Source organism: Phlebotomus papatasi, chromosome 2 (assembly GCF_024763615.1).
Source record: "Phlebotomus papatasi isolate M1 chromosome 2, Ppap_2.1, whole genome shotgun sequence".
Lineage (NCBI taxonomy): Eukaryota > Metazoa > Arthropoda > Insecta > Diptera > Psychodidae > Phlebotomus > Phlebotomus papatasi.
In genome coordinates this window covers 110,649,182-110,673,776 of record NC_077223.1, presented here as the reverse complement: position 1 = coordinate 110,673,776, position 24,595 = coordinate 110,649,182, and the positions used below count along the sequence as shown (strand labels likewise).

Below are 24,595 nucleotides of genomic sequence, written 5' to 3'. Positions count from 1 at the left end.
TGTAATCTAATCATTATTTTGATTATAATTCCGTTAAGCCGTCTCTCGGCTTAAGTCGTAAGTGTGTTTAAGGCATTACCCGCATAACCTCTTAATCAGCCTCAATCGTATAGAACCCCATCTTGTACAGTAATGCTGTAAGACAATTAAAAGTATATAAACTAATTTATTTCAGAAAATGTTTCTCTCGTCGCTATGCTAAATCAATGATTGAGGAATTCAAGAAATAGGAGTGTAGAGTTTTAGTTAACAATGAGAAGTGGTTATCTGGCAATGTGACAAAATGATTCTCAAAAGATAATAACAGTTCGAATGAAGAACATTCTTTTCACTTCTCACGTTATGTAATTTAATTCTCTGACGACTTTTATTTCAAATTTTGTTTATCTTACATTTCTCAAGAATAACATCGAGGGGTATTTAGCACTCTCGAGCAATTAGGTAATTTCCGGTTTTATTACCTTTTGTTATTATAAATCTTTCAAGAATTTATTTATTATTTCTTACGTACTATCCCCGTAATAATATCCAAACCTTCATTTTGAGATAAAAGTATCTCTTTAAATCAGAATAGAAAATTTTTAAAAAATGTTGATAAAAAAATGCTAAAAATTTTGTGTGATTTGATCTATCAAAAAATAGACGTAATATCGATTTTTATATTACCTTGTGTGTGTTCTAAGCACTCTTTCTGCCCACGTTTGTGCTCGCGGAACTGTTGGCTTTAGTCCTCTGTTCTTCTTATCCAAGTATTCTATCACGTCATCGTAGTAATTAGTTCGATAATCATACATGTAGTTGTACTGTAAAAATTGCGGCCTAATCCAAGAAAAAAAAAAGAATTTAAATATGATTTTCTAAAATTAAAAAAATAAAATTTAAATTATTGATAAACTCACCTCACCCAGTGCTTGTAAAGTGTTATTGGTTTTCGATATTCTCCCGAGTCTCCTGATTGAGGAACTTCCTCTTCCGGACGCCCAGCTGCATCAGCAGACCCACCTGCTTCTCCGGCGGCTGGTGCTGGTGCTGCGGGCTCTGGCTGCACATCACCCTCGTCGAATGCCCATGGATCTTCCTCAGCCATTTCTGAGCTTCGTCTCGTTCAGCTGTTGCTTTATTTTCTCTAACTGCAAAATAATAAATTAAACCTTCCAGGAAATTATCAAAAGGACAAGTTTAGCTCTATTTGCAAAAATAGAGAAAAAAATATATAAATAGCACACGCACTAAAATAGATTCATGCGTAAAATTCCACGCTCAAGATCTGGCATGGGATTTTAAAAAAAAACTGTTTCTCTGGATAGGGATTAAATTAAATCACCCGTCACATCCTCAATACTAAAATTATTGTATGTATTTTATAGGTAATATTACTCTTTTGATCTGGTTCGTGTCGTATGGTTAGTATAGTGCTATGCGATTGAAATTAGTCGATCACACGTCTTCTGATCTTTTTCGAAGAGACTAAAGCTTAATTACAAAATAGCTTGTACTAATAATAGTATCTTTCTTTCACAAAAACAAGCAGAGGTGCATGACACTCTGGTGATTCGAATATATTGATGCACTCACTCGAATGATTCAGAAAATGTCTCTAAGTATGTTATCATACTGTACATTATAATTATTTTGAGACAATTCACATTAATTGACGCTAATATGCTTTGAAAGTTTAATTTTAGAATTTTAATAGGGAAATTTGATAGAATTTATATTTAATTTAGTGAAAAATATCTGGACTTGGCCCACAAAAAATGGCATTAACAGACTTAAACGCTTAAACAGAATAAATAGTTTCTCTTTAAAATTTACGAGGAACAAATTAGTTCTACAAACCATATTTATATTATTTAAGGCGTATTTCAAGAAATTTTTGTGGGCCAAGTCCGGCATTTTATCACTAAAGTAGTAAAAGTCCGACAAATTAACTTATTAAAATTCGAAAATAAACGTTGAACGGATATTGGTGACAATATCTTTGCATATTTTACATTAGACAAAAATATAATCCATTTATTTTTTTTATAAAAAGTGATATAAGGGACAGCTTTCAGGCTTAGCCTTCGCACACATTTTGGCTTCGAACACTTCATATTTTTCCCATATTCCTTTTAAGTCACACAGTTCCTGGAAAATATAGGTCAGGTGCATTAAAGAGTAGGGGAAAGTGCTCTTCCTTCGAACGTTCATGCCTTCGAATAATGTGTTTCATTAAGTTTTCCTAAGAGACTTACACATTTCTATTAAATATTATCCGGCTTATCATCAATTGTTGATAATGCCGTTATAATTTAGTGTAAATCTCTTACGAAAAACAAAGGAAATTCACATTATTCGAAGGCATGAACGTTCGAAGGGTGAGCACTTTCCCCTATGGCAAAACTATGAAGTGTTCGGAGCCAGAGTGTGTATGAAACCTGAAAACCTACCCCCTAATTCTGAGCTAAAGAAAGCTGAAAGATTTAAGCTCTCTGTTCTGTGCATCGGAGGAGGAGTATTTCCACCGTTTAGCTCCAGAGTAGGTTGATCAACAACGCTAAGACGGCGGTGGACACAAAATACTTCTTGCCTATTATTTCGTTTCAAATGGCTTCTATAACACTAGAAAAATTTATGTCCATATTGAAGCAAATTTCCTAGATTGTGTTGGAAAAACTCTTCAATATGGACATAAATTTCTCTAGTGTGTAGTCGCCATAAAATACGCGGAGTATCAAATGCAATTTCATTAGAAATACATAGAATAAATAAATGAAAAAAATACTAAATAAATGAGTTAAATATTTGATTTCAAAATTAAAGATTTATTATTCTGAATTATGCCCTAGACAAACTACGCTAAGGATTGTTTATCTATTCTAATCTTGCCTCGAAATTTTTTGAATTTAAAGGTATGAAAGTTTCTCCTATGCAGCTTTTAAATTTAATGAATTTTAAAGGAGTTTGATAGTTCAATTTCTGCTTCATTTTTATGAAGTTTGTTACATTTTACCCCAAAGGTTTGAAAAGAATTTTTCCAATTAATTATCCCTATTGAAGTCACAGGTTTAGAATACTTTGGTTAGTCCCCAAGACGAGTCAAAACAAGATCCTGAGGTCAAATTCTTGAACGTAACCAGTCATAACTGCATAGTTACTAATTTCTAATTCGTTTGTTGATTTCCTTATTAATCGGAAATTTAGCCATAACTAAAACCAATTATCTTGGACAACACTCCATTTTGTATTAATACGAAACACTGTCCCTTCTCTTAAGCCAATGAAGCAAAATTATCTTTATAAAATGTATTATCCAGCCAGTTACCTGGATATGACCTGAATGTGATCAGGAATGGAGAAAATTTGGGATAAAAATGTCAAGTAGTCTAGTTGACCTAATCGTCAATTTTAACACTTGCGCCGACACTCTCATTTCAACCTTTCCACAAAGAATTCTCTCGAAATTCTACCATACCTGAGGAAGGAGGAAAACCTCTCCAAAACGTCGAAAGAGAAAATAAAGGAGAAAAAGTACCAGGTCATCCTTGTATATTTTATTTAAAAACTTCACTGACCGTAAAGATTAACCAGTAACCAGTCAGAAACTTGTCTGGTAACGCTCGTGAATTACCTCTCAGAATTTGTTTCAGTCACCTTGTCCTAGGTCTGCCCCGAGGTCGTTTTTTCGGGGTAGACCCAGATTGTCCTTTAAAACAGCCTATAACCATTAGTTAAAGACGTTTTAAGACATTTAAAGATTTATCACAGAATTCAGGGCTTAATTTTTTTTAAATTTTTGTATCGCTTATTCTAAGAAGCATCCTTATCATATTTGTCAGTTAGTCTATAAATCTATATATTTTAGATATAAATCAGTGTAAACGGTTACATGGGTTTTATACAGGCTTCAGACCTCAGGCTTAGCCATATGGCTTTACTGTTCTAATTTCTTATCAACGAAGACTTTTTTCTAAAAACATTTTAGGATTAGACTGTTAAGTACAAATTACCTGTTAGGTTCTGAAAGAGCAATAAAATTGGTTGCTATTTAGGATTTTGAGACCTTCAGGAACTGGGCTAAATCTTTAATTTGAAGATCGTTTTAGATTGGAAGAGTAGCCTGGTTATCGAAAACTTCAAAATCGTACAAAAAACAATCAATTTCAATTATCCAATTGATCATTTGCTCTTATTATTGAAATCTAAGTTAAAATTATTCCCAAAAATTAGAAGTTTAACCCAGTTTACAAATTTCTGGATTTTCTAAATTTATATTATTAAATAAAAATGTTCTTAAAAACATTGCTTTTACAAAATCACAATTGGTAAGCCATATGGCTAAGCCTTATGTACTAGACAGACTTACGACTTAATCCAAGAGATGGATAAACGAAATTATAATCAAAATAATGATTAGACTGCATTTCTATCAGTTTCTCCCTTAGCTGTATTTCGGCTTAAGCCGTAAGCTTGTCTAGGACATAAGGTCTGAAGCCCGTCTAAGCCTTATGACTGAAGCCTGTATTAGTTATACTAGGTTCAAACCATCATTTTTTTATTTTTATTTTTTTTTAGAACACTACTTTTGATCTACTTATTCTCAAAGATTGTGCCCTAACCAAGTTTTGAACTTTTTCAAAGTTATGATGTAAAAGAGAGCACATTTCTTCATCGATATCATTAGGGTTCATTTATTTGAAAATTATAATTTTGACAGTTGCGAATGAAACCAATTTTGTAAAGTCAGATGTTAACAATTAATTCACTCTTTGTAAAATTTTCCACTCCACAAAAATTTCACCGTTACAATTATTTTCATGTAAAAATTTATAAAATGTTTATGAAATTAATTAAATTGAGGTATTCGTCAATTCAGTGTTACATAAAATTTATTGATTAACTGGCAAATATTTTCCACAACAAAAAAAAATTGTCGCCAAGAATTCAAATTCAAAATTATCTTCGATGACTCATTTGGTATAAAATTATTAACTGTAATTTGGTAAGATCTCCATTAAAAAGTATTTTGTAACACAATTTCTTAACGAGTATTATGTGAAATGCAATGTATTTCGTTCACACACAAAATTGAGAAATTTGATCCCTTACAGGTAATTATATAACTCTTTTATAGTGCGACTAAAAGCAAAGGACAGTTTTCTCATTAATATCACACTCTTTCATTTTTCATTTTATTTTTAAAATAAAATTTCCACTCACAATGCTGGAAATTTTTTCGATTTTTCAACGATTAGAAAAAGGGTTTTATTTAATTTTTTTTTTAAATTGAAAAAAAGTTAACTAAAAGTGAAAACACTAAATTCACGTACTCAGTAAAAGATACCTCTTGTCGGGCTATCGACTTGTGTGTCCTGAGGATGGTAAGAAAAGACTAACTTTATTTATGACTACCGAGTGATTAGCAAGTATCACAAGTGGAAATGCGCACACGATCTTAAATATCATTATATTGTACTTGTATTTCTAATGGTGTGAGATTGGTTCGCTATTCTATCCTCTATTTTTGAATGTGTGTATATATTGTTCCTGATATATCTATATATATATTGCCTTATTATTTTTTAATTTCCTTTCAATATACACGAATACATAGCAACTATATAATTTATATATATTCAATTTAAAAATACTTATTTAAGTACACTTAGCGTAATGTGCATCTGATTAAAATACTTAAACATCCATATCGATTAGCGTGTGCAAATTCTGCAACCAAAGCTATATCTTATGATATATGCAGGTTAAGAACATTATTTTTCTTTTTAAAATTAAATTTTCACTTTCAATCCAATCTTTGGGGCTTTTCAATAGATTTACAGAAAATCTCAAGTAAGAATTGATGAGTGGTGAGAAAGGAAAGAAAGAAAAGTGCGAAAAGGGGATCTCTGCGTTGAAAAGTGCCAACATTTCAAACACTTTCAGACTCAATATCTCTTTTCATCTTGTGATTTGACCGTGGTCCAATATTTTGTACACCGTGTATTTATAATACCACTAAAAAATCACACCTATTTCAAATGGGTATGAGAAAATTAAGATAAATCGAACTTTTTCCCCTCATAATCATCCCAATACTTTTCAGCCAGATACATATATATATACAATTTAACTAGTACTAGTTTGCACTGGTCTGCAGATCGTGTTTTCTTCAAATGCATCTTCGTAATGTAGGATAGAAGGAAAAGACTAGGAGATAGAAATAGACTGAATTAGTCGATTGGTTTCTTGTTTTGTTCTCAGCATTTGATAAAGGAGGTCCTTGAAATAAAATGTTGATCTCAATTTCGCAACGTATAAAATCTATTTGCAATTTGTCTCATCGACATTTTAGAAGAGATGCAATAAAAGAGGACAATTTGGGTAGGCCAAGGGAAGCGCACTTACTAATTGCTCAATTACCATTCAAATCTTTCAAATAAAAATGCCTTGGTTTGTCGAAATCGTAGGGGAGACTGGGGCAAAATGGTCTATACTGGATATTTTATTTTTTAACTGGTTCCTATAAGGCAGAGGTGTGCAAGAAACCGTTAAAACCGAATTAACGTCAAAATAAGTTTGTATAGTAGCGTTTTGACCATTGACGTACATGTTTCATTTGACATTAATTCGGTTTCAACGGTTTCTTGCACACCTCTGCTATAAGGCCTAAGATATTTCGTCATTTAAATTAACATTTATTGTAACATCATTTTTGTGATTTTAAAATCATACACTGAAAAAAATCCCACTGGGAACTTACAAAAAGCTCATACACACGGCTCTTCGTTATCCGGGTGACAGCTGCCAAACGCTGACGGTTGATGTATTCAAAATGATTTTTTACGAAGCATACACTTTGTCCAGAGTGAATTAATGTGTTATTTTCATTTTATCAAAGTTTTTGACACACAATCGTGCTACAAAATGAAACATAAACACACCATAAAGAAAGTTCTGTTGTTTTTCGACAGAAAACAAATTCCCACAGCAGAAAATATAAAAAAACGTTGACCAGATTCAAAAAACCATAATGTCATTTTGTCCCCACGTCAGCCGGATAACGAAGAGTCGAGTGTATATCATAAATGTTTATGATTTATGATTTACAAGTGATTATTTTACAGCGTTTTTACGACTGTCTTATAATCACTCGTAAATGATTTTTATTTCCTATTGGGAACTTACGAAATGCTCGTAAAACCCATAACCCATAAAAAAAACGAGATTTTTTTTGTTCTTTTACAAACATTGGTTTATAAATGTTCGTTGACACAGAACAATGTTTGTAAAATTTTGTTGTTTGCTCGTAAAATTGTGCCAGGCAAACAAAAATGTACGAAAAATTGTATGTAAAAGAAAAAAAAATGCTCGTCAAGTGATCATGTTAGGAACAATGTTTGTGAAAAAGTACAAAGTTTTACGAACATGTTTGAGGATCATACGATTTACGAACCTTTAATACGTCGCCAGTAGGAATTCATAAACATTTATGAACAATTTTACAAAATAGGTACCTCTTCTGTGCCTTCCGTGCATACGGAATGTGTGTAATTTTGTTTATTCATCTCACGTGAGACAATTCTATTATAAAATATTGTAATTTTAAACAAAAATTATCGTAAAATTGCCCTTGATTAATAAAAAATTCTCAATAAGGTAAAATGCTCTATTGTTACCCTGTTTCTTAATTTGGCCCCTGGAATTATTTAAACAGTTTTTTTTATTAAAGTTTTATGCTCAATTAATATGAAATTTTCTCCGATTTGTATTTTTTAGAAAATAAATACATTATGATGTTAGATTATTCGTTAAATATTATAGAAATTGTAAGTAAATAGAATAAATAATCTAACTGGCCGGCTTTACGGCACTTACCCTATTTATCATCAAATTATTTCTTATCAGAATTTTGTCATTAATTTTTTGTTCACTAATGTGACTTGTATTTTGACTTATGGCCTCTACCTCTACATACTAGAGAAATTTATGTCCATATTGAAGCAAATTGCCCATGCTTCTGTAGGAAAAATTCTCAAATATGGACATAATTTTCCCCAGTGTGTAGAGGCCTTTAAAGAGACATTTATACTTTTTTCAATATTGTTCAAAGAAAGATTAAATATTGCGGAAGTAAATCACTCTGTATTCATGTCATTAATTTAAAATATAAAAGATGCAGGACACAAATTATTGAATCAGTATTTCATATTAATACGTTGAATTTTGGAAGTTGTAACTTCCAAAACTTCCTCTGACATATAATATATTAACATCCCAGCTTTCAAATCATTTTGTAGATATTTTCTGGAGGTATTAGTAAGGTTTAATTTTTTTTATTATGATTTAAAAATATCACATTCAGGGATCATTTTTATGATAAAAGACTTAAACAAATCATCAAAACGTTTAGGCCCGTCAGACTGTTCAAACTTTAATAGCATTTTGGGGTCATGTTTTGGCAATTTTCAAGTGGAAGCTTTTAATGTTTACGTGAAAAAAGTGTGACAATTGAATGGATCTCGGAAAAGCTTCCAATAGCTCCAATACCAGCTAACATGGAATTTTAGAAATAAAAGTAGGGGCCTTGAGAGGCTCGCAAGAGCTGAACAAAGAACCTAAAACTTATCTCATTGGCGAAGCTGTAGTACGAGAGTAATATTTCAAGATCAAAGTTTTGAAAGGGATAACGTACCAAATCCTGATCATTCTGACTTGTTCATGACTGACCAATTACTCATTCTTCTGGTACAGTCGAGTTCCTCAAATTTGAACTCCTCAAATTTGAACGACAGTTGAGTTCAAAATGTAAAATTTGAGGTTATGTGAAGAAAGTTTTGCGTGGAGTGCCATTTTTCTCTGGTATTTCCTCAATATTATCGTTTTATATGAACTTCCGCAAGAAATTTCATTTATTTCACAATAAATTACATTGATATATTCTCTAAAGTTGTTTATCTTAATTTACGGAAAGTGCATTTCACGTGAATTCCGTTACGTTTTTGAAAATATCGTTCAAATTTGAGGAGTGAGAAATGCCATCTATACCCCCCAAATGTTCAAATTTGAGGAACTCTACTGTACTTTTCCCCGTGATATAGTTCAAATGTCAATTTTTATAGCATCTCACTTTTACTTATAAAATTTTATAGCACGGAAAGACAGAAGCTCTAGACCAGAGGTGTGCAAGAAACCGTTGAAACCGAATTAACGTCAAATGAAACATGTACGTCAATGGTCAAAACGCTACTATAACAAACTTATTTTGACGTTAATTCGGTTTCAACGGTTTCTTGCTCACCTCTGCTCTAGACTTTTAAGCTTTAAAGCTTCGAGTTTCTCCTTTGGCAGCACGCGAAACAGTCTTTGGTCGGCCTAAACATTTTGGCCATTGTTTAACCTTTAAGCCCTTAAGCTCAGTTGTAGCGTTAATTGAAAATTTCGTCTTCTAAAAATTTCTAAAAGCGCAATTACGACAATTTCTGATTTAAAAAACGAATTTGTGATCAGGGTATTCTTATAGAAAATTTAATGCATTGTGAAATCTTCGATTTGTGACAATTAGCCCCAGTCTCCCCTATAATTACACAATTTTGATACAGAGACTCACAGTGAGTAATAAAACATTTACAAGCTAGCTCATAATAATAAAATAATGGAAGTACTACCCGTATTAACTTACCCATAACCTCGTCCCTCAACTTCAGATCTCAATTAAATTTGTACGAGTTGGATGACATTCAAAATCTCACCTTCATCGTTGCATTTGCATTTCGAAATTGGATTTTGTGTCCTGCCTCTGTCACACCTATTTTAGATCAGGAAAATTTCATGGAATTGAAATTTCTGTCCCTTTCTTCCGCAAGTGTATTGCTTGTCTATCGCACTCTTTCACAATCTTCTTCTTCTTATAAACGTCACAATAAGTTCGATTTAGATTTGAGGTCGAAAAGAAACGGAAATTTTGATTCCATGAATTTTTCCTAATCTAAAATATTTCTTTTCTTTTTCTCAAATAAATGTACAAATGACTTTATGACGAATATTTTCAAATATTTATTATTCATACATGTTTACAATGTTTATTACGGTTTTCATATACAGAAAGGAGTTACGTGGTTTTGGGTTCTTAGGAAACCTAGAATATGATATTGCAAGAAGGAAGAAAAATGAAAAATTCCATGTATTATTGTATTGCTTATAGCAGCCCCCCTTTTCATTTCAAATGGCATTATTGCGTCTAAAATGTTACTTTTTTCTCTGCTTTGGTGGCTGAATATGTCAGAGCCCTTGCTATATGCGTACCCTCTTCATCACTATCTGCAAGAATTTTCTTTAAATTAGCAACCCGACGCTCTCGAGCTGCTTGCCTGTCAGAACGATCTTGCATCTCTGATTCAATATCAACGAGGCGAGCTTTTGTAGCTTTGACACGCTGAGCCGCGGCTGAATTAGCCGAGTCCACATCTGTTATTGCTGACCATTTTGTCAAGCTCCCTAAATTCCCGTCAAATTATCACTCTACACGCAGATTTCCCTCGGCAGTTTTAAAATTGTAACGGTAAAACGTTCAGAAAAATTCTGCTGATTTTCTGCAGAAAAACTCTGTAGAGAATCTACAGAAAAACTGCAGAAAAGCTTCAGCATTCTTGTTCGAATTCGTCAGATTTTTTCTAATCGTCACCACGCCACGCCGCCGTGTCAAGAGACGCAGGAAAAAAGGTGCCTCAGGTGAGATATTATAAAAGTGATATAAAATTTTGTGTTTTTAAGTGTTTGTAATGGCAGTGAATTGTGTAGAAGTGTGATTGTGAAATCCTGATTGTGTAGAAGTGTTGTGAAAGAATCTGTAGTAAATGTCTGGGGGTGCATCTATTCACCTTGAGACACCCAATCGGTCATCCCCACATAATTGTCCATCCACTCACCACAAACACCTTCAGGCACGCAAGATGATCATCCCCAGACAAACATCCCCTCACAATTGTGCATTTACTCGCCACAAACTCCTTCAGACACGGAAGATGATAATCCCTTGTCGGGGGACAAGCATAACCTCACAATTGCGCATCCAATCACCATAAATACCTTCAGAAGCGCAAGATAATCATCCCCAGAGAAACATCTCCACACAATTGTCCATCCACTCACCACAAACACCTTCAGACATGCAAGATGATCATCCCCAGACAAACATCCATGCACCCATTCATCTAGCACCTTCAGACACTCAAAATGATCATCCCCAGACAAACATCCCCTCACAATTGTGCATTTACTCGCCACAAACTCCTTCAGACACGGAAGATGATAATCCCTTGTCGGGGGACAAGCATAACCTCACAATTGCGCATCCAATCACCATAAATACCTTCAGAAGCGCAAGATAATCATCCCCAGAGAAACATCTCCACACAATTGTCCATCCACTCACCACAAACACCTTCAGACATGCAAGATGATCATCCCCAGACAAACATCCATGCACCCATTCATCTAGCACCTTCAGACACTCAAAATGATCATCCCCAGACAAACATCCCCTCACAATTGTGCATTTACTCGCCACAAACTCCTTCAGACACGGAAGATGATAATCCCTTGTCGGGGGACAAGCATAACCTCACAATTGCGCATCCAATCACCATAAATACCTTCAGAAGCGCAAGATGATCATCCCCAGACAAACATCTCCACACAATTGTCCATCCACTCACCACAAACACCTTCAGACATGCAAGATGATCATCCCCAGACAAACATCCATGCACCCATTCATCTAGCACCTTCAGACACTCAAAATGATCATCCCCAGACAAACATCCCCTCACAATTGTGCATTTACTCGCCACAAACTCCTTCAGACACGGAAGATGATAATCCCTTGTCGGGGGACAAGCATAACCTCACAATTGCGCATCCAATCACCATAAATACCTTCAGAAGCGCAAGATGATCATCCCCAGACAAACATCTCCACACAATTGTCCATCCACTTACCACAAACACCTTCAGACATGCAAGATGATCATCCCCAGACAAACATCCATGCACCCATTCATCTAGCACCTTCAGACACTCAAAATGATCATCCCCAGACAAACATCCCCTCACAATTGTGCATTTACTCGCCACAAACTCCTTCAGACACGGAAGATGATAATCCCTTGTCGGGGGACAAGCATAACCTCACAATTGCGCATCCAATCACCATAAATACCTTCAGAAGCGCAAGATGATCATCCCCAGACAAACATCTCCACACAATTGTCCATCCACTTACCACAAACACCTTCAGACATGCAAGATGATCATCCCCAGACAAACATCCATGCACCCATTCATCTAGCACCTTCAGACACTCAAAATGATCATCCCCAGACAAACATCCCCTCACAATTGTGCATTTACTCGCCACAAACTCCTTCAGACACGGAAGATGATAATCCCTTGTCGGGGGACAAGCATCCCCACACAATTGCGTATCCGTTCACCATAAATACCTTCAGAAGCGCAAGATAATCATCCCCAGACAAGGGATGATCATCTTGAGTGTCTGAAGTTGTTTGTGGTGAGTGAATGCAGACGAACGGGAATGTCTGGGATGATCAGTGATCATCCTGTGTGGTTGAATGTAGAACTGACGAGGTTTAAGAACATTTGTCTTGTTATTGCGAGATGCGTAATTATTTGCGATATATTTTTCCTTCAAGGTCCCAACCCAACGTAGCCGAGTTTCGTTCGACACAAGAGATAAGTATTCGCTTTTTGTCTCAAATTTAAGAGTTAAAAATGAGTGAGAGGTATTTTGGAGTGAGTAAGAGTTCATATTTTCGATTGGTAAATGAATGCTTGGAGGGTGTATTAGACGAAACTGAGAGTGATAATGAGGAGATGATGGGTGCAAGGGCATTGCCTGTTTTCGAAGATTATGGTGAAGTTCAGGACGTCATGAATGTGAACTTTGAGAATGAAATTGAGCAAATTGAGGATGATTTTGAAACAAATGTTGAGAGCTTGGAAATTGAAGAAGTGGAGGATGAAGTGGAGAGTGATGTAGAGGATGAAGTGGATAGTGATGTAGAGAATGAAGTGGAGAGTGATGTGGAGGATGAAGAGGATCGTGTATGTGAAGATGAAAGTAAATTAGTGAAAGATTTGCGCCACTTGGTCATAAGTGAGAATTGTACGGTATCCTTCACCAATAAGATTTTGAATGTGCTGAGAGATAATGGCCATAAGGAATTGCCCAAGACGAGGGCAACGCTCGTGCACACCCCTCGATCCCAATTAAATCTTCGTAATTGCCCTCCAGGTGATTACTTCCATTTTGGAATTGAAGAATCTCTTCTTCAATTTCCAGAAAATTCTTATCCCGCAAGTGCAGAGTGTATTATGTTGGACATTGGAATAGATGGATTGCCATTGTCCCGAAGTTCAACTTTGTGTTTGTGGCCAATTTTGGCATCGTTTTCAAATGTAAAAGAAGTTACCCCATTCGTAGTTGGGGCGTATGCTGGTTATGGCAAACCCTTCAATGTTGATTGTTTTATGAAAGATTTTGTGGAAGAAGTGAATGATTTGCATAGGCAGGGGGGAGTATATGTGACAAAAAAGAGGATTTTCAAGCCATTCAAAATTGAAAAATTTATTTTCGATTCGCCAGCTAGGGCTTTTGTAACAAACTGTTACTATCACAATTCACCAACAAAAGGATGCCCAAAGTGTGACTTGAGTATTTTCATCAGCGCGGATGGAAAAAAACCAAAAAACTATGCGACTGAAATTGGCCTTCTCAGAACGGATGAGTCGTTTAGATTGAGGAGGGATTCTCACCATCATTCCCCATTTCCTACAGGCCTAGAGAGATGTGAAACCGTTCGAATGATTTCAGATGTTGTACTGGATCCAATGCACGTATGTGATCTTGGTGTTATGAAAAGAGTATTAAAGTATGTATATTTGGAGTCTTGTGTGAATTTTCGAATATCTCCAGAGAAGAAACGTGAATTCTCAAACTTCTACAAATCCTTAAGCTCATTTATACCGGAGGATTTTGCTCGCATACCTCGGTCTTTCGATGATATTAAAAATTTTAAAGCAAATGAGTGCCGGCTCATAAATTCATATACAGGAGTGCTTCTCTTCCAGAAGTTCTTACCTCTTGATTTTTTTTACCATTTTTTGCACTTCTATTGTGCTTTGAGGTTACTATCTGCTGAACCCTTAACCTCAAGTAATGTTGACTTTGCAGAACAGCTTCTATCGAGTTTTGTTCAAGATTTTCCACATTTCTATGGTGAGAACAGCGTACATTTTAATGTACATGCTCTACTCCACTTGAGTGACTGCGCCAGACTCCACGGAAATCTCACCAATTTTTCCGCTTATAAATTTGAAAACCACTTGCAAGAGCTTAAAAAACTTGTAAAGCGCAAATCAAAAGTCCTTCAGCAACTTTTTAACAGAGCTGCCGAGGAGAAGAAATTGTTGAATTCTGAGGATTGCACGGCTCCCAAATTCTCGAATCGAATGAAGTGTAAATATTTTGGTGCTGGATTTGGTTACAAAACATGCGAATTTAACCATATCCTTTTCAGTATGAATGATTGTGATCAGTTTTGCTTGATTGATCGAGAAATTCCGGTATGCATTTTAGGATTTTTGAAGATGAATGACACGGACGGAGTGGCTGTTCGCAGATATGTAAATCCCCAACCGTTCTTCGACTTTCCATTAAATTCAATTGATATCGGAGTAATGCTTGTCAGTGAATTAAACGAGGAAGTCGAATTCTTTGCTTTGGAAAAAATTTCACATAAATTAATGCGACTTCCTTTTAATACATCATACGTTTTAATATCAATATTGCATAAGTATACTCTTTAAAATATGATTAATAAAGTAAAAAAAGAACAAAATCAAATAAAATTCGTTGAGTTGGGGAACTGCCTAAAATTTTGGACAGAGTACTTATAAGACTTATAACCATCAATGTTCTAACTTCAAAGTGAAATATTTTCAATATTGATTGATCTTTTATGTTACACTCCTTTATGCAGAGTTATTTAGAAATTTGACAAGCTGTTTAACGTCTTTGTTTTTTTTATTAAAATTAGTCTTAATACGTTAAAGGTTAAAAAATTAACTAATATGTAGAGATCAATTTGACTGTAATTTTGGACAATTTACTTATAATTTTGGACAGCCAATCCGTCTCATGCTCATTCATTCTGCAACACGATTTTTGGCACACGGATCTCACAGAACATCCCGAGTCGATATCATCATCAGTTTATTGAGAAAATGAGATTTTTGACAAAAATTTGCAAGATTTCGTGTTTTTTGAAAATGACTAAAATCAAAAAATAAGGCATTTAAGGGTATCGGAGCTAATTGTCTTCTATAGCAAAAATGTAGTCCTAAGTGGTATCTATTGTGTGCTGAAGAGAGTATATTAATATTTAATTTAGTTTAGTTTATATGATTTTTCAAAGTTCTTTTCTAAGGCGATTTTTTGAGAATTTTTGGTTATACTTGGCTTTTTCGCCCCAAGGATTTTTTTTTACAAAAAATATGTAATAATCAAAGTTGAAGCACAACTAATTACCTTTCCAACAAACCTAAATTTTTGAAGTTGTGTTCTCTAGAACCCGAGATATAACGGATAATATAAGGCAAAACAGAGAAAATATAAAAAAATAATAATTAAAGAAAATTGTGACGTATAGGAGAAAAACCAAAAGCAGATTCTTGATCAGGGGACTCGATTCTACCAAACGTACCATGTGAGATCCGTTTGCTAAAAAAAAGTTGTCAATTTGTTGCATAGTGTTATACTCCATTTCAAGTACCTATATTACCACATCTTCTTCCTGTCTCTAAAAAGGAACTGGATATCTAAGTACGCGCGGACTCACGCATTGTTGAAAATGGCTGGACTACAAATGTTAGTAGATATAAAAGGTAAAGTAAACACGATGAAAAATTATAATTAAATTGAAAAAAAAATTAAAATAATAAGGACAGATAAAGTAGAAATCCTCAAATTTGAACAATGTTTTTTTAAAAAACGTAGCGGAATTCATGTAAAGTTCATTTTCCCTAGATTAAGAAAACTAACTTTGGAGAATTGAACAATATAATTCTTTGTTAAATAGATGGAATTTGTTGATGAAATTTTTAATTACGACAACCTAAAATTTTACACTTTGAACGGTCATTCATATTTGAGAAGTTCAAATTTGACTGTAATTTTATTTGCAGATTTGATATCGACTCTGATTAAAAAGCAAGACGAAAGTGATAAAAAATTGGATGAGGTGCAAAAAATTGTTTTGGAGATAGGTAATAAGGTCTCCCAATGCGCAACTAAGATGAAAGAGTTGTCCGTGAAGCAGGCACGCTTGGAGGCAGCCACAAAGCTTATTTATGGGAAAATTGCCGATACGGTGTACATTTTTCCCATAAATAGTTTGGAGGCTTTTTTCCAACTGGAAAAGGAAGTCGTGGAAGATGGAACACGCCGGGCAACAGTCGTGAGTTTTTTGTTGTTGTTAAACTTATTTTGAAAACATTAACCTTATATTGCATTAAAAAATTTATTACTGCAAAATAAAAATAAATAAACAAATTATTTAATTAATAAAAATAAAGAAATAAAAAGTAAATAAATAAATAAATAAAATAAGTAAATTCAATAAATTAATAAAAATAAATTTAAAAAAACGCTGAGACTTCTAGCTTACATTTCTTAATATCTTTTTCAGGAAGCTGAATTAAGGAAAATTATTCGCCAAAATGATGAATTTTGGTTGGAAAAGGTGATAGAGGTTGAGCTGCTAAATGAGTTCACCGTGCAGAAAATTATAGGAAAACATTCGCTCTTAGACTCCGCTGTGATAAAATATTCAATGAGTGAGTATTTAATTGCAATACAATTATTTATTGTTAATTTTTTTGGTAATCCAAAAAAATTAACATTCATATTCATCGATGCGAGAATTTGAAAATTGCTCATTTTTAATCTTAAATATGAGACGCTCAGAGCAAAAGTGGTATCTTTTGTATGCATTTCCCTATTAAAACGGACCACTTTTGCTCTGAGCGACTCATATATACTATAATAGCAAGTAGCTGGAAATTTGCAAAAAACATTCGAGATTCCTACAGCCTGGACCTTTGTGATTATGTACAAACTTTAGAAAAAATTGTCAGGGAAAAATAATTTTCTCTAATCTAATCTAATCTTTATGTATTTGAGTTTGTTAGGAAATTACTGAAATCATTTGCTAGGTTCTTGTAATATCAAGATTTGTCTTTGCAAAAAATTGGCGAGAAAATTAATTAGAATTGCTTTTAAAACATGCAAAGGAGTTTTTTGCAATATATTTCATAGAAATCAATTGACAAAAATCTAATTTTTATCTGATCTTGATGAGTTTTTGGCAAATTTGGGAAACCAAAACATTTCGTAGAAAATATTCATAGTGAATTCAATATGATTTTGCTGATCTTTTTCAGAATGGTTAAAGTGCTCAAACTCAGCGCTGTCAATCCAGTTGCGGAAACTGAAGGACAGGAATTACAAGAGGCAGAAAAACGTAAAGAGGAAGGAACAGGAGGGCGAGGAAGTAGGGGAGGTGATGGACATGGCGAAGCAGTCTTCAGCAGTCGTCAACGAAGAAATAACGAAGATGTTAGTCGAAGAGGTGAACTATGAATACTAATAAACTGCGTACCTTTATCATAAGATCACTTTGTAGAGCTAAAATTTTCTTTCTGTATTCGTTTTATTTATAATTTTTCTGCAAAACACTTTTACTTGAATTATTTACATGACCTTATAGTAATGGTACGCACTTTATGATGAATCTAAAAATTACACAGCCAATGAAGAAGCCAAACGGCAGAAGGAGGCTGGGCACCAACACTAAGACGGCGGTAGACGCAGTATTATGTATTTACAATTATTTTGAATTATTATTATGTACAATTAAATGGGAAATAAAATAATTCAGTAAAAAAAAATAAAATTTTGTAGTTCTAACGGTTTTAATTTAAAAAAGCAGTAACGAAAAATATTTGAAATTCTGCTGAAATTCTGTCGAAATATTCGGCAGAATTTCAGCAGAAATCTGCCGAAATATTCTGACGAATTTTGTCCCAAGCCCAAATAAAATTCGTAAGAATATCTACAGAATTTATCTGCAGATATTCTGTAGAGGTGTAGATTTTCTCTACAGAAATCTTAAAGATATCTGCAGAGATTATTTGACGGGTTGTGAGTATCGTCTGCTGAAGCACGGGATACCATCTGAAATGTTTAGAAATATGTTTCTATATAATGTTATATATATGTAACGATCTTGTTTATTTGGCATAATGATATATATTACACTTTTATTATTTATGTTTACAAAATATGTTCGGTTATGTTATGAATAGTCGGTGGCGCTTCAAAGATGTTATTAGCAGAAAATTTAGAATACAAAAATTTTCTCAAGATCGCAGGAAAAATAATGTGTGTTGTGTTATTTAAAAAGAAGTGTTACCTTGAGTGCTCGACGACGAATCGTTCCTCCCACAAGTTCGTCATCACCTGCCGCATCCAGAAGCTTTTCACCCAAATCAATCTTTCCTCGACGTTTCACCGTGCTCAGTGTATCCTCAAAATCATCATCAATTCCTGAAGCCACTAATTTTTTGCTGGCACGAATCCGATTGAGCGTTGACTGAATCTGGAAGTAAAAAAACATGAGTAAATAATGTGATACTTGCCAATTTTCTATTGTCTTCTCGTATTTTAGTAAATAGGAAAATGACCCCATGTTCTATTTTTAATCAAGCTGCAGATTTTCTTACACTTTCTATACAAAAAGCTGTGAGAGCAATAAACTATTTTTTCTCTGTGCCATATCAGAGACAACTTGAGAAACAAAAATACCTCTTCATCAAACTCTTCATTGGGAGTGGGAAAGGGCTTTCCCAATTTCATATCCTTAGCATCAAAAATACCGTCTTCAGCAATAACTTTTTCTGCCCGGCGACGTGCAGACTTGAGATCCTCATCGAAGAAGTCATCAACGTTGATTCTTGGCTTCACACGATCTGCACTAAGGTCTGGTCTAGAGATAATAAAAGAACAAAGATTAAACTTTCGTCAAATTCTACAATCAAATATCTGCTACATTTTCGACGTCCAAACGTGTTTTAAATAAATCCAATGACGCAAATTTGTGAAGATCAACTTTTCGTCTTCCTTGTACACTCAGAAAAATTCATCGTTATGTTATTTTTTCTTAGAAAATGTACTACATTTTTAAATTAACCGGGCTTAAACTTTGTCGAAGAGTTTCTGTCCACTTACTGATCAGGATCACTAATTATATAGATATGATATATAAATACATAAATCATCGTTTGGATCAGCAATTATCGTAACTTCCTCAAGAATTTTTGATAAGGCAGTTACAACAATTGCTGATCCAAATGACGATATATTATACAATTAGAAAACTTTCTTCTAAGCGTCTTTTCGCTGAAAATATTTATTTCATCTTTTTAGGAAAGTTTATGCAGTGAGAGGATAGAGAAAACCTTTGATAGGCTTCACTACCAACCTCTCTTACTTCCGTCAAGTTTGAAAGCCCTTGAAATTTTGGTTTCCTAATATCTGACTGAGCTTTTATGTAGGGTAGCCTGGGGTAAAAAATGTCAAAACGGATGTTTCATTATTTCATAAGCTCTCACAAAACTTGATATATCGCTAAAAGGAAATGTTCCGTCTTTTCTGAAGAACGTTTTCCTCTATTTTGACAGGAAATGTCCTTTTCGATGGATTTTCTAAAAGGTAATTTAATGGAGATTCTGAAAAGTGCTTGGATTTAAAAGTATTATATTTAAATTAATTATTTTCTGTGATTCTCAGTGCACAATACCTTTTATTTTGTGTTTTCAAAATTTTCTATGAGAAAGAGGGAGATGACTAGATCTCCGTTTCATTCACTCTCATTGAAATGTCAAAAAACATGTATACAAAACAAAATTTATTGTGCGTTAAGCACAATTGAATTTTCTACCATTGATATTTCTAGAAAAGAAAATATTCTAAAAGAAGATTCAGAATTTCAATAATTTTAATTTCCGTCTTTGCTTGAATCCCTTAAAACTCTTCGCGTTTAAGAAAATGTATGAAGCCTATCTTTGATAAAAATTTGAAGCTTCTATGTCTATTATCTTGGAAGATACTGAATTTTGATGTTTTCGATTTGTCAAACTTTGCCCCGATTACCCGTACTATTCTCGATATCTTAAGAAATTCGCAAATAAAAAAAACATATTACACGCTCGAGTATCAACTAAAACTCTTTTTAGTTTAAACTGCAACTAGAGAAAGAGTTTTCCACTGTTTTTATTCTGGAAGTTGATCGCCAACGCTAAGACGGCGGTGGCCGCTATTATTTAAACATGGAATGCTTTTTCAAAGATACTTTCAAGAGCACTGGCTAAAAAGCAGTTGAGTTAATAAATTAAAATTAAAATTGAAAGTTTTCAATTTTTATAGCGCTGGCACACCTTTTTAATTGAGTGAAATTCAATTGATTGAAATTTTACCTCTCACTTTTTCAAACTGAAATCAGATATAGTTGTCTCTTTCTGCCAAATGAAATTTAAAATTGAAATTGAAATTTCAATTTCCATTTAAAAGAAAAGAGACAGCTATATCTGATTTCAGTTTGAAAGGGTAAGAGGTAAAATTTCAATCGATTGAATTTCATTAAATTGAAAAGGTGTGCCAGCGTCATTAAAATTGAATATCCCATGGAATTATTGGAATAAATCATTGGTAGGGGAGATTCAGACAAATTTGTCAAAGCGAGAATTTCAAAACGCGGTATCTTGCGAGGTAAAAGAGCCCCAAGCTTCAAATTTTTGCCATAGGCAGTTTTCATGAATCTACAAAGTTTTAATAGGTTCGAGCAATAAAATTTTATTTATTGACCAACTGGTCTTCGACAAAATTGTAAATTGTAGAGGAATAAATTTCCTATAAAAATGTCAACAGGATATTTTTTCATGCACGAGATCGAAACGTTACAAATTAAGCCTTACAAATTGAAGCTTGATAATATTTTCTCCAGTATTTTTGATAATTTCCACTAAATCGACTTTTAGAAAATGGCTAGATAAGCACATTTTCTTTCGAAATATAGGAAAGAGATGTTCAAAAGAGATGTAGAGCGGTAAACTTCATATAAGAATATGCGCTTCATAAATTCATCAAGTTTTTGGAGAGTTTGTGCAAAAATGAAATATTCGTTTTGCCAAGTATTGTCCCAGTCTCCCCTATATAATATTTATGTGACTGTGCATTTATGTGTCAGTGCGTCCGGCCGTTACCACGTCTAGATCTCAAAGGTTAACGATGGAGTCTTTTAGGACCTTCGCGGGACGTCTTTCCCATAAGTCGACCCAAGATAAACTTGAATCTTGATAAACTTGAAACGATTTCAATCGGTTATGAACCAGTAATGAACCCGTTTATATTCGATAACAAATTTTTACCCGAAATTCAATTATATTACTCCTAAGGTATTTCGGGCAATGTTTCGAATGATTTATAATTCGGTGAAAATCAGTTGTGCACCGGTAATATACCGGTTATGTACCAATAGGTTATTTTTGTTCAAACTCTTAAAACTATTTTAGTGGATCTTTTGAGTGATTTATGCATCACTCTAGTCAAGCATCTAAGTCACGATTTCTAGCACATCGCAATGCCTATGGGACGCTTGGTCATCCCTTTTTCAATGGATAATGATCTATATAGTATATATAAATTCATAACCGTAAGTACGGGTGACTGTGCCCTTGGGGTGACTTTGACACCCTCCCGTTCGTAAGCTTTTCTTTAAAAGTAATCCTTAAGAACGGTTTCTCATCAATCAGACATGGTAGATCGTATCGGTAAAGACCATTCTTAGTTTCTAGAAGTAAAAAAAAAGCTCACGAAAAGGAGGGTGTCAAAATCACCCGCACTTACGGTAGTTTTCGTAGCCCCAGTTTACCCTATTCCTCCGACATGGTTTTTGTATCAGGAAAATTTTCTTACTGATAAATGAATTACATACTTTCCATATAATTTTCTATCCAGCTGATCCAATGCTGGACGATAATAGCTCTGTCCTATGTTGTAATTGCAATCGTAAAGACGGGTTCTCCTTGGTCGTCCGGCCATTGTCGTTCTTTCCGTTTATCTCTGTAAAACAGCCAAAAATGAAGATATTTCTAAATTAAATTTTCTATTATTCATTTAAGAAAGTGATTTTGATTAACATTTAAAAAGATTTTGTCATGTTTCTTTTAAAATATACCAATGATCAGCTAACAAACGGAATACGCTTAGCTTTTGAAATCAGATGCAACGGGCGAAGGTATACTTTACGTTTACACGTTATGTAACATAAATAAATTAACAAGGAATTATTTCTTTTTTTCTTAGTTAAATTACAGCGGGATTTTCAATTGACGAAATGCGCGAAATCTTATTATTTTTACACATTCACATTCTATTTTGTGAGTGGATAAAAATGGGTGGGTGATGTGATATAGAAACAGAAACATTTTTTGGTTGCTTCAACGAATGATTTAATTTTAGACTATACACACATTTTTATATCCAACTTCTCTCATGCTAACCTTCTTATATGAAGCTAAAGTAATTAGTTTAACTTATTCATTTGCAATTGTTTAAGAAAAAAAACGTCTATTTTATTGAGATGGGAAAAGGAAGTAAGTCTTTATTTATTTGTCCAGAAGTCTCTTCTTACTTCTTCATATCGAATTCGAAGGACAATTCATTATCTTTTGTAGCCGTGTTGATAGACTTAAGAAAACCGAGGTAGACTAGAAATCTTGTATAAAAGAAAAGGTTGTGCAAAATGTTAAAGAAGATTTAAATAAAAAGATAGTTAAAAGTATAGATGGGTAAGGTAGAATAGTTTTTCATACTTCTGGTAATCAGAAAATTGCAGCAAATGTTTCTTTTTAATAAAAAAACAAGAATTGGTTTTTATTTTAGAATACCTTGACCTTTATTAAAAATAGTTATGAATCTACGTCTCAAGACTGAATAATTTGGATAGAGGCTGTATAAATTGATACTAGATTTTGAAATTTATTCAAAATTCCGTAAAGATTTTCATATCCAATTAAATTTATATTTCTATTTAATCTATTGTACTTTTTTTCTAAATCTATTCTTCTTACAGCAAAAGGCTAAAGAATATAAAGACAAAAACACAAATATTCTTCACGAACACCCTTCGCATGGTGCCAAATCACTATTACAACTGAGAAAAAAAATTGCATGATTATTCGATTGTCTATTTCAATGTGGTTAATTACTTTTCAAACCTCTCAAACAAGCATTTGTCATTGGTATGGCATTTCGAAGAAAATTCCCTGGCACATTTTAACTTTTTTCTACGAGTATATAGATTGCATTTGGTGCATCCTGTATTAGAGAGATGTGAACAAAGCTATTTTTTATTATAAGTCTCAACTGCGAAAAGTTGAGTTAATAGTATAAGTAAGAGACGTAAAAGTATGTATTTCTTCGCAATAAATAATTAAGACAAGCCTCGTTTAGCATAGTATATAAAGGACAGTGGCCAATCGATGATTGAAATTGTATTAAAATGCCAGTCACAGGTGTAAGATGGCTAATAAATCTCCCATTAGAGAAAGTATGAAAATTTTAGATAAATTCACAGTTATATAATCAACAGCACTATTGCTCCCAATAATTACTCACCAAAGAAAATGATGCACTTGGATGGAAAAGATCCTTTCTACGTATACGTTATTCAGAGAAAAATCTGTTCCAATTTCTCACACTTTTTTATCTTTGGTTTTAAGGCAAAAATATGTAACGATTTGGCACCAACCTTCCTGAGAGACAAAAGGGAATGCGACCTGAGATGTTTCTTCACACACACACGACAGCTTAAAATGAGTTTTCCCAATTTTGAATCACGCACGGGTGCGCACTAGTTCCTCGACATTTTCCACGCGCAAACTCAAACTTACAAGATGCGTGATAGAGTGAAACAAACTTTCGAAAAGGAAGTTACAAAAAAAATATTTAATAGGGTAGAATTCAAACCAAAACAATTTACTTTAGTTTCTCTTTTATTTGAAGTCCGAAAAAAATCCCAATTTTATCATGAAAGTCCATTAGGTCACTTTGTAGGTGAGATTCTTAATGTAGGTCAACTGAAATTTTCCACCTAATACCTCTGAGAACTAAAATTCTTGACATGTCTTTCCGAATCAGAAGATTTATAAGAAATGGTGTCACTTGCATTTTCTGTTAAAAGATTTACAGGCCAAACGGTTAGAGATATAAATTTCAGGTATTCATGGACCCCCATAAGTTGATCTTCGCATTATTAACCTGACGCTTTGCCATATCTTTCTTTGTTTGATAGGTTTAAAATAGGGAAAGCGCGCTACTTTCGGACGACTGTAGCTTCGGACAACTTTATTCTTTCTACGTTCAATTAATTTGACCCATGGCTATTTTCAAAAAATTTGAGGCATTGGACTATCT

General features: G+C 33.8%; 3 protein-coding genes across 13 annotated transcripts in view; 1 reads left to right on the top strand and 2 right to left on the bottom strand.

Moving 5' to 3' along the window:
* The window catches only part of LOC129800837 (flightin), an 11,606-nt gene extending 6,111 nt beyond the window's left edge, over positions 1-5,495 (bottom strand). The window contains exons 1-3 of one of the 7 annotated variants that reach the window (XM_055845518.1): positions 5,327-5,495; positions 900-1,130; positions 667-819 (exon numbers count right to left, since the gene is read on the bottom strand). In XM_055845518.1, coding sequence (XP_055701493.1) covers positions 667-819; positions 900-1,087 — 341 coding nt within the window. In that variant the 5' untranslated portion in view covers positions 1,088-1,130; positions 5,327-5,495. Of the gene's footprint in view, positions 1-666; positions 820-899; positions 1,152-5,202 lie in introns of all 7 variants that reach the window. The other 6 variants (XM_055845517.1, XM_055845515.1, XM_055845519.1 and 3 more) reach the window with 6 other exon arrangements.
* Positions 5,496-10,011: 4,516 nt separating this feature from the next.
* Positions 10,012-24,003, bottom strand: LOC129800831 (uncharacterized). The gene is made up of 6 exons (XM_055845503.1): positions 23,798-24,003; positions 22,113-22,240; positions 18,926-19,106; positions 18,534-18,719; positions 18,263-18,295; positions 10,012-10,483 (listed from the first exon to the last, which is right to left on the bottom strand). Exons 2-6 carry the CDS (start codon positions 22,217-22,219, stop codon positions 10,220-10,222), a joined length of 771 nt encoding a protein of 256 aa, XP_055701478.1. The 5' UTR covers positions 22,220-22,240; positions 23,798-24,003; the 3' UTR covers positions 10,012-10,219.
* On the top strand, positions 10,493-18,025 carry LOC129800832 (uncharacterized). 5 transcript variants are annotated; one of them, XM_055845504.1, is made up of 7 exons: positions 10,493-10,710; positions 12,693-12,736; positions 15,869-15,945; positions 16,246-16,517; positions 16,749-16,896; positions 17,503-17,690; positions 17,869-18,025. In XM_055845504.1, exons 3-7 carry the CDS (start codon positions 15,912-15,914, stop codon positions 17,992-17,994), a joined length of 768 nt encoding a protein of 255 aa, XP_055701479.1. In that variant the 5' UTR covers positions 10,493-10,710; positions 12,693-12,736; positions 15,869-15,911; the 3' UTR covers positions 17,995-18,025. The 5 variants fall into 5 exon arrangements, with proteins under 5 accessions (XP_055701479.1, XP_055701481.1, XP_055701483.1 ...); XM_055845508.1 differs by having other exon boundaries at positions 10,495-10,710; positions 17,829-18,025; XM_055845506.1 differs by lacking the exon at positions 12,693-12,736.
* Positions 24,004-24,595: the final 592 nt, after the last annotated feature.